We start from the raw sequence: 15,297 nt of genomic DNA on the forward strand, positions 1-15,297 counted from the left end.
GCATTGGTCGACCAATTGGGTGTCATTGGTCGACCAATGGTGCCTGGTTGGTCGACCAATTGCGTTTGCTTGCTTGTGCATACCATGTTTTCCCTATTTCACTTCTATGCTCATTTACATGTATCGAATTGATCTCTAATCAATTCCTAGCATTCCCAAACATCACTATATGTTATTTATCACATTATAATATATTTATTATTATATATCACAGTATTTTTAAATTTACGGGGTTTTACATATAAAGTTGAGGGCATATTTTGTACAAAACCTCCCAAAGCTAACTGTTTTAATCTATTTATTAACTTGAATTATATATTAAATCATCAAAACAGGCGGATGCATATCAAACAATAGGTTGTTACAATTTACTTTGCCAAGGATTTATTCAGACCAGCAACGAGATTGCTCTCGATGCAAAAGTCGGACCGCTATCTACCTACGATGGTCAACAATTCTATGTCAGTTTCCAAATATTAAAGGTGATGAATCTTTATCCCGAAAAAAAATCTTATTTATGAAAGGGTAAATTAGCCATTTTATTTATATAATTTTTTCCAAATAAAATCATATATGAAAAGTTTCAACAAATTTTTCCTCATTCTATGATAACTAATGAAACTACTAATTTTATTTATAGTAAAAGTTTTGTTGTTCAAGCGTCTAGATAAATCTATGTTTAGTCTCATCTTATGCTCTAGACTATTAGATTTGTCCAAATTTACCCCATGAACTATTCTTTGTACCACTTTACCTTCTCTTATATCACTTTCAATACCTAGATACCACTTTCCTTTTATTATATTAAGGGTATTTTAAATGGATCAAGTGCTAGTTCACGAGGTAAGGTGGGACAAAAGTGAGTTTTTCTTAAAGAAACAAGATGTAGATGAAGGAAATTTCTTTTGATTTACCCTCCATAAATTTTTCTAAAATATTTCTCTGACTTATCTACATTTCTCTACCTTGAAGGATAATCACAATGACGGCAACTGGTGGCTAACAATAAATGGCCATACGGTAGGATACTGGCCCAACACACTTCTCAAAGAATTACAAGGTGGTTCAAAGGTTATCGCATGGGGAGGTGAAGTATATAACTCTCACCATGGCAATGGGAGCTCCACTACTCAAATGGGAAGTGGTCATTTTGCAGGTGAAGGAGATAAAAAAGCTGCATTTTTCAGAAATCTTGTTACTTTGGATGATAATGGAAATGCTATTGAAGTTACTAGACCGATGACTATAGTTAAGAATCCAAAGTGCTATGATTTTCAGTTTGGTGGGCGAATGGAGTTTTATTATGGAGGTCCCGGCAGAAATCCTAACTGTCCGTGACAAAAAAATAAAGGCTTATAAATGTGGTGGTTATTAGATTTTTGAAGCTATTTGGAGTAGTTTTGAAGACATAAAATGTCATAAATTATGCAAAAAAATAATTTGCTATGATCATCTTGCACTTTTCTCCTTTTATTTGTGTAAGAACACTATAAGATTAAAAGCACAACGTGTCTCTTAATGTCTATATGTTTGTTCTACAATCTGCCAATGGTCGCTAGCTAATGATAACTCAGACTGCAAAAGAATAAACTCCACAATGAAATAATGCTTCTCAACTCAACAGATAATGGCGATAAAATAGTAAAATCATACTCTCTTTAAAAGCACGACTTCAAGAAAATCTTTCTGTTGATGCTCAAATTGTCTCATTTCCTCAGGGGAAATCGTAGTGGGACCCTGCTGCAGGAGTCTGGCGCACCTTGTGGTGGACGCTGGATAGCGGGTGCTCGTCGATGAATCAAACAACCGATCGGGTCCAGAAGAGGACCGGCTCCGCTCGTGCCGTCACCATCTTGAAGCCGAGGGAATTGATGTGAGTGGGGGTCCTTTCTTCGCATGACTCAGAGCTTGGTTGTTTGAATTAGAGGTCTCCAGTTGTACTGTATAGGCAAGAAGAACAACCATGAGAGGGTGGGGACCATTTCCCTCGTAGTACCTCTGATGGTCATGTCAGCTGGTAATCTTGAAGGGGGGTTTAAAGGGAAAGGTCTAAAGAGCTTTGAACTTGGGCGTTCTAGTGTGCTCTTTGAGTATTATTAAGGTCGTAGTGAACAAACCATCCTCTCTTTGTTGTGGATATACCTGCATATATGGAGGCTCGTCACGGATTGATTGGTCACCTGAACCATGCAGATGGCGGTGACGAGAGGGTGGACTGAGCCTAGGGGCTTCTGTGCTCGCCAAGTGTTAATTGGTGATGGGCGAAGAAGTCTTCCCTACCATTAGGAGGCATGCCTCCGCAATTTCCGAGAAGCGATTGATGGGAGTTGTAGGCAGGCTGCTGAAGTGTTCTCCGGGTGCCAAGTGTAAGTTGGAGATTGGAGGAGGAGTCATTTTGGCTAGGGGAGGTGGGCCTCTGCAATTTGCGAGAAGTGACTGGTCGTGGCCCATGTGCAGCGTCAGGGCGCCTGGCTGCCGAAGAGGAGGGTGATGAGATCTATCAGCATGGATTGCCATGTTGATGCATATCCGAAGAGGTTCCAGTCAATCCTTGTCCTTTGGGCAAGGAGGTGTCGCTCTCTAGTCGCCTTTTGGTGGCTTAGCCGACAAAAGGTGGGGGGGGGGGCGAGAAGGTTTCTAGCGCCGAGTCGGTCGGCTCATCTATCTCGTCCGGCTGATCCGCTCTGGCGATCATCTTTGAGGGTTAGGAGTAGACAAATCGGTGGGGCCAAGGGTTGCCGGGACTAGGCCATCAAGCTGGCTAAGAATTCGCTGTCTGCACTCACTATAATCTTGCCAAGACTGTATATTAGGCGATTGACACCATAACAGTTGGCCCTTTTTGCTTAGAGTCGGCTTTTAGTCGGGTCCGAACAAAATAAAAAGATGCGTCAATCTGCTCCCGTCTCAGGAAACTTGATGCGCTTCTCTAGGGATTGTTGCTGACGTCATGGTACTGTTTTGCTAATGAGCATGATCTCCTTTTTTATCCGCTGAGACCATCAAGAGTTTGAACTGCCTTTTGTGGAAATGAAGCATCTAGAATAGCGAAAAAAGGGGGTTCTGCTTCAGAGGCGTGGATATGTGGGGTAATTAACGAGGGCGGCGCCTCGCATCTCGAGCGAACCATTTCAGATTCCAAAGTGGATCTCAAGTGGTTGCTTCGGAGATTGTGACGTTCCTTCGAGTTCTTCCCCATTCTATAGAGATTTCTATAAATAGCCTCTCTTTGGGCTGGGATAAGTTTTCCTAAGAAACGATGCTGCTGGAGATTTGTCTTTTCTGGCCATTTTAGCAATTTCCATGGCTCTTTCAATTTCTACTTCTGGCAAATAACGGAATAGGTTTACTACCCTTCGGATGCTTCACTTGAGGGTGAGCATGGATGAGGTGGGCCAGTTGTACGAACGGTACAACATTCCCCGAACTCTGAAGCTGGGAGCATCGGAGTGCGTAACGTCGGTCTATGCCCATGGGGAGGATCGAGTTCCTCTATATCTGGCACATCTGAGGTACGGGGTGCAGCTACCCCTACACCCTTTTATTAAGGAGGTGCACGCCACTCCGGGGGTTTCCCCTTCCTAATTTTATCCAAATGTAGTGGGACTCATGGTAGCATTTATAGATGTCTGTCATGGGGTTAGAGTTGGGCCCAACATAAGGTTGTTTGGGCATTTGATTAGTGTGGGATCTGCAGAGGGCGACCCGCAATATTTTTACCACTATAGGGGTAATTTCCAGCTTGTCCTTGACCCTCCTGAGTTGGATGAGTACTGGAAGAGACTATTTTTGTGGTTCTATGGCACTGACAATATCCTCGCCTACTCAAACTGGTCGGAAGTGAATGAGGATATACTGAGGCCATTTACGCTGAGTGATCACGAGGCCAGGGACCTCGAGAAGATCTACTCCCATACTGGGCTACCGGGGGTAGCGTTCTCTGCGGGGAGTGTTATCCAGAGTGGGGGGGTTCCCTGATTATCTCCACTGACCTCACGGTAGCTAGCAGCCCTCCGCCAATGGAGGTCTGTAAAAGAAAAGCTGACACCGCGAAGGTGGGTCTCTCTGGGAGACCATGTAGGATCTGAAATAGATACACTAGAACACTAGAGAGGGGGTGAATAGTATTCTTTTAAAATATATGCAAAGTAGATTATAAATTATAAAGAAAAAATGGCAATCTCAGAAAATCACAAACACAAACACAAAGTTTTATATTGGTTCCACCAACCCGGCGTACATCCAGTCCCCAAACAAATCCCACTTGAGAGTTTCCACTATGATTTTAAATAAACTTACAAAATCAAAAGCAAACCTGACCAATTTGTAAGTCCCTGCAAATTACAATATCAATTGACAAACACCTTGCCAATTTGCACACCAGTCTCTAAACCAAGAGATTAACACCTCTCACAAACCGAGAGAACTTTTGAAGCAACACTCAATTCCTATAAGCCTTAATTTATAGTGTTGTGTAGTAGTGGCTTAGGAATGATTCAAACTTTTGTAAATTACCTAAACAATAAGTATTTGAATGAGGATCAAATGCAATTTCATAATGAACTGCATCCCAATTTACTTGAATATTTCCCATAATAGCATAAAGAGCTTTTGCTAAATCTACGGAAAGGAAATGAAAACTCCCCGTTTTTAGAAACATGTTGTATGCTAGGATTCTAGCAATGAAACGGGGAATTGAACAGAGTTTATTTGAATTGTTCAAGGGTTTTCCATAACCCTGAAGGAAGATATGATTAGATAGCAAATTCTTGTCATTTATTTTGATGGAACTAAGAGTTACACCTTTATAGGGAATGTTAAAAAAATTTCCAATTGATTTAATAGTCAATTCAATTTCTATCCCTTTTACAAGTGTAGTTAATTTTCATGTCCACAAATTGTTTCCACACGGGTGATATTAGTGTAGAACAAATGAACCAAGAAAGGATATGTGAGTTTTCTATTTTTAGATGAAAATAATTCTAAGAGACCCACATTTTCAAAATAGGAACTGAAATTCGACGGTATGAAATCATCAAATTTGACAAATCTACCCGGAAGAACTTCGAAAGAGGATATATTGTTAAATTCTTCAAGCAAATCCGGACTTTTTAAATAGACCATAATTTCTTTATTAACATTAGAATGAGTTTGCTTAGCTTTCTTAGCTCTAGACATAATTAAGAACACGAAATAAACTTGACAACAAAGAAATGATTGAAAAGCTTACCCAATTTGATGAAACCATAGATGTAGTCGGCTATTATTGCTTGTAGTTGACTACAAGACCTGAAACAAGCTTTGAAACAAGGAATTTGTTGAAATATGGGTGGGAAAGATGAGATTTGAAGATGCCCTAGATGGAGAAACGTGGGTTCTGAAATGGGGAAGAAGAGGGATCAGTTTTTGTTGGAGAAGAATAAAATGAATTAGGGATTTTAAGTTGTTTTCTTGTAAAACAATTGAATGGTCAAGATTAGATAATAAAATAATTGTGTGGTTTAGATTTGATCTAAATATAACGTGATATGGCTAAGATTTGATCAGTTAATGTTGAATGGTTGAGATGAAGTTAATGTAAGTTAAACGGGTATTGGGTTGTGGATTTGGTGGTAAAAATCCAAAATCTAAAAACTTGTAACTTTTGTAAAACTGTTTTAAGTAGTCGACTACATGTTGGTCGACAGAAAGTTTATTTTCTGACTGTAATTGAAAGTAGTCGACTACAAGTCAAATTAGTCGACTATACTGAAATTTACAGAAAATCCTAAATGCAGTGCTTGTGCATGTAGTCGACTATAATGCAAATTAGTCGACTATAAAAGCTGTGTATGCATATGAACTTTAATTTAAATCATCAATTGAACATATACCTAATTCCCTTCTTAATTTAACATAAATTTCTTATTTGAAAGGCTTTGTTAATATATCTAAAATTTCTTTATCAGTACGTATAAATTCTAACGAAATATCACCTTTAAGCACATGATCATGTAAGAAATGATGTCTAATATCAATTAGTTTTGTACGTGAATGTTGAATAGGATTTTTAGATAAATTAATTACACTTGAATTGTCACACATTATAAATGATATGGGACAATTTATGCCATAATCTATTAATGTTTGTTTCATCCATAAAACTTGAGCACATGCAAGACTTGCAGCAATATATTCTGCTTCAGTCATTAATAATGATATTGAATTTTGCTTTTTACTAAACCAAGATACAAGTGAATATCCTAAGAAATGACACGTTCCACTTGTACTTTTTCTATCGGATTTACATCCAGCAAAATCAACATCACTATATGAACTTAAATCAAATGTGCTATTTTTTGGATAAAACAATCCATAATTTATAGTATCTTTAAGATATCTAAAAATTCTTTTTACTACTTTAAGATAAGATTCTTTAGGATTAGATCGAAATCTAGCACATAACTATACACTAAACATATTATCAGGTTTACTAGCAGTAATGTAAAGAAGTGATCCAATCATACCTCAATATAACTTTTGATCAACATTCTTACCATTTTCATCTTTGTCAAGTGATGTAGTAGTACTCATTGGTGTCGGTTTGCTTGTTACATTTTCCATTCCAAAGCGTTTGAGTAAATTTTTTGCATACTTGCTTTGGTTGATGAATATTCCTTCTTTTAATTGTTTAATTTAAAGCCCAAGGAAGAAATTGAGTTCACCCATGTGACTCATTTTAAATTCATCCTACATAGTCTTAGCAAACTCTTGACAAATATTGTTGTTAGTAGAACTAAAAATAATATCATCTATATATATTTGGATTAGTAAAATATCTTTATTTATTTTCTTAATAAATAACATTGAGTCAACTTTTCTAATTTTAAAACCTGAAGTTAAAAGAAAATTATTTAATCTATCATACCAAGCACAAGGTGCTTGTTTAAGACCATATAAGGCTTTCTTAAGATTAAACACATGATTTGGAAAACTTTCATATTCAAATCCGGAAGGTTGTTCTACAAAAACTTCTTCTTTTATAAAACCATTTAGAAAAGTACTTTTAACATCCATTTGACTACAAAAACTTCTTCTTTTATAAAACCATTTAGAAAAGTACTTTTAACATCCATTTGAAATAGTTTAAAATTCATAAAGATAAAACCATTTAGAAAAGTACTTTTAACATCCATTTGAAATAGTTTAAAATTCATAAAGCATGCAAATGCAAGTAGAATTCTAATAGATTCTAAACGAGCAACAAGTGCATAAGTTTCATCATAATCAATACATTCTTCTTGATTATAACCTTGTACAACTAATCTAGCTTTATTTCTAACAACTTGACCAAATTCATCTAATTTGTTTCTAAAAATCCATTTTGTTCTAATAATGGATTTATTTTGAGGTCTAGGTATAAGATCTCAAACATTATTTCTAGTAAATTGGTTAAGTTCATCTTGCATAGAAATTATCCAAAAATCATCAATTAATGCTTCTTTTATATTTTTAGGTTCAATAGTTGAAATAAAAGTAGTATGAGCAATCAAATTAAAATAAGATCTAGTAGTTACTTTATCATAAATATTACCAATAATTAAATCATGTGGATGATTTTTAACTTCTACAAAATTCTTTGGTAAATTATTTTGTAAATTATCATTATTTAAAACATCTAGTATTTTGGTATCATCTTGAGAATCAACTAAATCATCATCATTGTCTAAAACAATAGGTGTAGAAGTAGATTTTTGATTTTGAATTCTTTTGCAAAATACAGAAAACTCATTAAAAGCACCATTTTTATATTTAAGAAATATTACTCATGTAAAACTTGAGTAATCATCAACAAGAACAAATTCATATCTACTTTCATTTAAAGATGCTACTCTAGAAGGACCAAAAAGATCGATAGGAATTAATTATAATGGTCTACATGTAGATATTATATTTTTAGATTTGAAAGAAGATTTGTGCGTTTTTCCTTGTAGACATGCATCACAAAAATTGTTTTTAAAAGAAATCTTAGGTAAACCATTTACTGAATCATTCTTAGAAATCTTAGAAATGTGTTTAAAGTTAACATGTCCAAAACGTTTATGCCATAAAATAGAATCATTAGATGATACAAGAAGATAATGTTCATTTAAAATATTTTTTATAGATAAAACATATATATTATTCTTTCTATGTCCTTTAAAAATAATAGCAATTAAATCAATATCATAAATTAAGAAAGATTCTTTTTCAAAAACAATTTTAAAACCTTTATCATAAAGTTGACTAATACCTAGTAAATTATGTTTAAGACCATCAACTAATAAAATATTATCAATAATTGGATTACTGACAGATCCAATACCGATGATTTTTTCTTTGTTGTTATCTCTAAAAGTAACGGTACCACCATCATTTTTTTGAAAAGATGATAGCAATTATATGTTTCCAGTCATATGTTTGGAGCAACCGTTATTCAAAATCCACCTATGTTTCTTGGGTACCTGAAATGATAAACATTTATAGTTTTGGTACCCATACTATGTTGGGTCCATAAAATTAGCCTTTAGAAAACCAAACCCATGAAGAATTTGATTTGCCTAAATAGTCAGTTGATAGACAAGCATTTTTAATAAAATCAGAAATATAAAAATTTTTATGTAAAGAAGTTAATTCTTTAGGCACCCAAATAGAAAAGAATTTTGATTTCTTTTTACACAAATTATCATTTCTATGTTCATACAAATTACAAGAAGGTTTTACAAAAATGGTTTTCTTAGATTTATTTTTATTAACTTAAAAACCTAATCCTTTTGTCTTTTGTGATTCTTTTTGAAAAGAAAATATATTATTAAGATTTTGTTTACCTTCATTGAATTTACTAACACTCAAACATATATCATCGTATTTTGATTTAAAAGAAGAAATATCTCTATCTAAACTATTAATACGAATATTTAAATCATTACGTTATGATTTAAAATAAACATTCTCATTAGATAAACATTGATTTTTTTAAGCAAGGAATAATTTTCTTCTTTTAATTGAATTACTTGAGAGTTAGAATTTGTAGATGAATTAGAATCTGAAATTTCTTCTAGTAATCTTTTATTTTCACCTTTAAGACAATTATGTGAAACCTTTAATCTTAAAAAAGTTTCATATAATTTATTAAAAGCATCTAAAAGTTCTTCATTGTCACTTACTTCATCTTGTGCCATAAAGCACATGTGAGCACTTTCTTTTTTTTCAATTTCTTTATCTGAAGATGACTCATCGCTATCATCCCAAGTGACCGTCATTGCTTTCCTTTTTTTGTTATTTTGAATGTTTTTGAAGTTGTTAAAATAACTTGATTTTTTTCTTATTCTTCAACATTGGACAATTTTTCCTCATATGACCTGGTTTATTACACTTGAAACAAAGAGGGTTATTTGAAATTAAACTTTTATATTTAAAATTACCTTGTTTTATGAATTTTTAAAATTTTCGGGCAAACATGTTCATTTCTTCATCATCATCATCCGAATCTTCTTTATCGGAAGTAGTATTGAATGTAAGTACTTTCTTGTTCTTTGATTCTTCATTATTCTTTCTATCTTCAATTTGAAATTCATACGCCATAAGGTTTCCGATAAGATTTTCAACCGTAAGAGTTGATAAATCATTTGCTTCGTCGATTGCGGTAACCTTCTTTTCCCATTGTGGAGTGAGTGATCAGAGTATTTTTCTTACCATCTCCATTTGAGTGTATGTTTTTCCAAGACCAATGAGAGAATTTGTGATGTTAGTGAATCTTGTGAACATTTTTCTAATTGTCTTATTTTTCTTCATCTTAAATAATTCGAATATGTGTACAAGAACAGAAATTTTAGATTCTTTAACCTTATTTGTACCTTCATGAGTTACCTCAAGTGTATGCCAAATATCATATGCAGATGTGGCTGTTACACCCTATTGAACTCATTCTTGTCAAGTGCACAAAATAATGCATTCATTGCTTTAGATTCCAATTTTGCATTATTTCTTTGTGAAGTAGTCCATTCTAAAAATGGAGTTGTTGGCTTTTCGTATTTTGTTTCCACAATGTTCTAAAGATCATATCCAATTGATTGTAGGTAAATATTTATTCGGCACTTCCAATAGTTGTAGTTCAATCCATCGAACATTGGTGGACGGTTTGTAGAATGACCTTCTTTGAATTGTAATGTATTTATTGATGTCATCTTTCACCTTGTTCTGATACCAAATGCAGGATCTAAAATAGATACACTAGAATACTAGAGGGGAGGGTGAATAGTGTTCTTTTAAAATTTATGCATAGTAGATTATAAATTGTAAGAAAAAATGGCAATCTCAGAAAATCACAATCACAAACACAAAGTTTTATACTGGTTCTACCAACCCGGTGTACATCCAGTCCCTAAGTAAATCCTACTTGAGAGTTTCCACTATGATTTTGAATAAGCTTACAAAATCAAAAGCAAACCTGACCAATTTGCAAGTCCCTGCAAATTGCAACACCAACTGACAAACACCTTGCCAATTTCCACACCAATCTCTAAATCAAGAGATTAACACCTCTCACAAACCGAGAGAACTTTTGAAGCAACACTCAATTCCTATAAGTCTTGATTTGTAGTGTTGTGTAGTAGTGGCTTAGGAATGATTCTAACTTCTGTAAATTGCCTAAACAATAAGTATTTGAATGAGGATCAAAGGCAATTTCAGAAACTTCTCTTTTTCTCAAAATCTGAATTTTTGACACTTAAAAAATATACAAAGATCAAAGCTTATGGATATGTAAGTGTCTTTTATTTTCCTGAACAAATAACCTATTTATAGACCTTGAAAAGATAAGTATTTGAACTTTAAAAATGTTTAAAACGGCCATAAACGGTCATTAATTCAAACTTTGAAATCTAAAAAAACTGTATCTGTAGTTGACTACATGTCATAGTAGTCGACTACACTGAGTTAAAATAGACTCAGTGAATTCAGAAAATTTCTTAGTAGTCGACTATAATGGGCATTAGTCGACTATACATAAATTTTACAGAAACGTGACTGAAACTTTTGTAGTCAACTATTATAAGCATTAGTCGAATAGTCATGAATTTTACAGACTATTATAAGCATTAGTCGACTAGTCATGAGTTTTACAGAAACATATTTTTCAGTCATAGGTTTGAGTAGTCGACTACTATTCTAATTAGTCGACTACTAATGGTAAAAAATGATATGTATGAAATGTTTTGACACTCAAATATTAACTATAAACTCTAATGATTAATATAGGGGATTTCTACAGTTAACCAACACACTAAGCCTATGTTAGTGTATTCTAATATTTATGTGTGTGTGTGTGTGTGTGTGTGTGTGTGTGTGAGTGATCAAGGCTTGTACAATAATTCTAAGTAAAGAAAATGTAAAATACATTATCTCATACGTTCTTCATCTTCTTCACTTCATAATACCTTGAACTCAACTTTCACTTTTTATATTTTGATATCGAAAGCTGCATATAAATGTTAGTGTTTTTGTATAACACACATAATATAAATTGTTATCATCAAAATAATATCGTGGAGACTTGATATTCAACAGACCCTTGAGGTGGCTGAAAGAAGGCCTCAGTGCTAAGGAGGTGGCTGCCTTGATGCATAGGGCATCTGAGATCGCCTCCTTAATCAGAGGTCGGACCGTAGTTGAGAGGAAATGTTAGGCTAACCTTGCTGGGGAGTCGCGGGCAACTCGGCTTGACCGTTAGGTTGGTGCAAGTCCCGTAGATGGGTCTTCTCCTGGTGTCGAACTAAGGGTTCTGCTGTCTGAGGGGGGTACTGCCAATTCGACTCATGTTCCTGGGTCGACACGTTGTCCTGGCAAGGAGTCAGTCAAGATTGCAGGGGCCGACAGGAGAATTTTGGGGATAAGACGGCTGATGACCTCTATCAAGCTCTCCAGGCTTTTTTAGCTCAGGGAGCTTCTCTGGGACAAGCTTTGCTTGATCATTTGGCTAGAGAGAAGTCCACCAAGGAAAAGGTGGAGAAGAGGGATGCTCGATCGAGTCGTCTTTCCCTCGAGAAGTCAAGGAAAGGCCTCAAGGAGCACAAGGAGGAAGTGTTGAAGGAATGACACCGGAGCCCTATTGGGTGGGTCGAAATAGCCCTTGCTTGCAAAGCCGGAGTCGACTATTTCGCTTCTCTAGTGCCTCCTAGCTCGCATCATCCTGTCGACTGCTTCTATCCACCCCAGGTCTCCGGCTATGTTACCCTCCTAAGGGAAGTCAAGAAGAGCGGAGGAGGACTGGACTTGTCGGCTAGCGACGATGAGGACGAGCTGAACCTCGAGGCTTTTGCTGCTGGGACTTCTGCTATTGAGAGAGTGCTAAGTTCTGCTCCTGGATTTGGTCAAGAGCTCTGAGACCCTTGTATCTCTATTTTTTTCTTTTTTTTTGAAAGCCTCATTGGACCTTTTGTATATAGCAAAGAAATGTAATAGAAACTTCTCTTATTGAATGAGAATTAGCTTCTTCTCTTTTTTCGCTCTTAGTCATTCTGCTTTGAGAATTAAATACTCTACTCTGGTTGGTATCTTTAGCTTGGTTTGGCAGGAGCTTAGGAGTGATGGGAGCTCTTCTAAGTCAAAGGACAACCCTGGGTTGGGTACCTAGGTCTTACGTGGGCGCCAAGATCTTCCTTTCCCCCGTTTGACTGAGAGACGACTGTGGGAGTTGACCATGGGGTTATGCCATGGGCTTATCCTGAAAAGGAGCCAAGGGCTTGCCATGATGGTCAATGAGAGTAGAAGGATTCAACCATATGTTGTGCCTTGGTCTTATCCCGAAGAGGAACCAAGGGCTTTGAAATCTGACTAAAAATTCGAACCACCTAGGCTTTCGAGAGTCGACTAGGTTTTTAGGTGTCTATGACGCTGAATGACAACTATGAGGTTGGGTGCCTAAGTCTTACGTAGGCACCTAGGTCTTCCTCTCCCCCGTTTGGCCGAGAAGTGACTGTGGGAGTCGGCTATGGGGTTGTGCCTTGGGCTTATCCTGAAAAGGAACCAAGGGCTTGCCATGACGATAGCATTCTCAAGAATGCAATGCAAAGCAGAAGATTTTTCTTTAATAGCATCTCATTATTAATGAGGTTTACATTTCTTGTTGAGGAAGGTGCTGATGATGTTTGATTTGATTTGAGATCTGCTTAGTCGTGTATCCCCAAGTCACGCGTTCTTCGCTTCAGGACGATGAAGGGGGGGCCCTCCCGTACTGAGGTAGAGTGACTTGGTTGATTATGCGCACTAAATGTGGGTGCAGTGAGCTGGGTCACTGTTGAGTATATCAGAGCCTAGCTGTTGCTCCAAGTTGTGCCGGAAGAAGCAGAAGGCTCTCTAAGTGGCGCCATGGTTGTCAACATAACATGGCTGTCTTGCCTGCCATGGTTTTTCTGGACTTGAGTCATTGATGGAGGCTCATGGGTTGACGAAGGAGGTGTCAATTATTTTACCAAATCTTGCTTTGCTACCATTGGTTGTCTGGCCGACACCCTGTTGGTCGAGCCTTTGTAGGCTGATGTCTGTCGGGAGGCCACCAGGAAACTTTTAGGATGAGGGCTTCCATTGATGGAAGCCCAGATGCTGACGCTTTGTCCTTGGAATTTTCCAAAATCATGGCTTCCCTGAAGATGCTCAGGGGCTGTGTCGGTCAGACCATCCAGTGGATGAGGAGCTCTTCTCTTTTGCTAGGATCATGTGAGCCGCATGCTTCGACCACCGTAGCTGAGGTTGCTCTGGCGGTGCTTGTTAGTGGAGCGTAGGGCTGTTGATCTTCCTGAGAAGACCAGTTGGCAAGCCCTTCGCATTTTTCCCACAATCTTATCTCAGTCCGATAGGAGCTCTCTTCGGGAGGTGGTGATGGCCTGAGGTGCATATCACATTCTTGATCACTACACTTGGGCTCATGTGAGCCGTTGAAAGCAGTGATCTTGGAACTGATCATGGCCTATGGAGGGCCCTAGCGTTGATCCAGCTCTAGGCTTCTCTGCAGAGTCCATCCAGAGCTTCTCTGTGAAGGCCGTCAAGAGGTGCCATCGTTTTTCCGAGCTGGAGATCAGGTCATTATGGCCTGGGAGGAACACGAATGGCGTGTTTCCTCCTGACCATAGACCATCTCTCCTTATCTTGAATGGCACATCTCCTGTCTTCAATTAACTTGGATGGTGCAATTCCTCTAGTGTTCTTCAAGGCCAAGAGGCCTGAACCTCTTGTTCAGAACTGTAGCTTCTATTCTCACACAAAGAAAGGGCCCACGGTGGGTGTCTGGCTGTTGATGCTCAAATTGGCTTGTTTCCTCAAGGGAAATCAGAGAGGGACCCTGCTGCGGGAGCTCCGGCGGCGCCCCCGGTGGACGCTGGATGGCGGTGCTCGTCGATGAATAAAACAACCGATCGGGTCCAGAAGAGGACCGGCTCCGCTCGTGTCGTCACCATCGTGAAGCCGAGGGAATTGATGTGAGTGGGGGTCCTTTCTTCGCATGACTCAGAGCTTGGTTATTTGAACTAGAGGTCTCCTATTGTACTGTATAGGCAAGAAGAACAACCATGAGAGGGTGGGGACCATTTCCCTCGTAGTACCTCTGATGGTCATGTCAGCTGGTAATCTAGAAGAGGGGTTTAAAGGGAAAGGTCTAGAGAGCTTTGAACTTGGGCGTTCTAGTGTGATCTTTGAGTATTATTAAGGTCGTAGTGAACAAACCATCATCTCTCTTTGTTGTGGGTATACCTGCATATATGGTGGCTCGTCACGGATTGATTGGTCACCTGAACCATGCAGATGGCGGTGACGAGAGGGTGGACTGAGCCTAGGGGCTTCTGTGCTCGCCAAGTATTAATTGGTGAGGGCGAAGAAGTCTTCCCTACCGTTGGGAGGCAGGCCTCTGCAATTTTTGGGAAGCGATTGATGGGAGTTGCAGGAAGGATGCTGAAGTGTTCTCCGGGTACCAAGTGTAGGTTGGAGATTGGAGGAGGAGTCATTTTGGCTAGGGGAGGTGGGCCTCCGCAATTTGTGGAAGTGACTGGCCATGGCCCACGTTCGGTGTAAGGGCGTCGAGCTGTCGAAGAGGGGGTGATGGGATCTATCAGCATGGATTGCCATGCTGATGCATATCCGAAGAGGTTTCAGTCAATCCTTGTCCTTTGGGCAAGGAGGTTTCGTCTCTCGAGTCGCCTTTGGTACTTAGTCGACAAAAAAGGGGGGCCAAGAAGGTTTTAGCCGAGTCAGAACTCATCTATCTCGTCCGGCTGATCCACCCTGCGA

The 15,297-nt window shown here is 37.9% G+C and overlaps 1 protein-coding gene across 1 annotated transcript in view; it reads left to right on the forward strand.

Moving 5' to 3' along the window:
* LOC109826850 overlaps positions 1–2,100 on the forward strand; it is a 34,698-nt gene extending 32,598 nt beyond the window's left edge. The window contains exons 5-6 of the mRNA XM_020393869.1: positions 973–1,309; positions 1,949–2,100. Of these exons, the coding sequence (XP_020249458.1) occupies positions 973–1,309; positions 1,949–2,100 (489 nt within the window). The remainder of the gene's footprint in view (positions 1–972; positions 1,310–1,948) is intronic.

The sequence above is a fragment of the Asparagus officinalis genome, chromosome 10 (assembly GCF_001876935.1).
Source record: "Asparagus officinalis chromosome 10, Aspof.V1, whole genome shotgun sequence".
NCBI classification, from domain to species: domain Eukaryota; kingdom Viridiplantae; phylum Streptophyta; class Magnoliopsida; order Asparagales; family Asparagaceae; genus Asparagus; species Asparagus officinalis.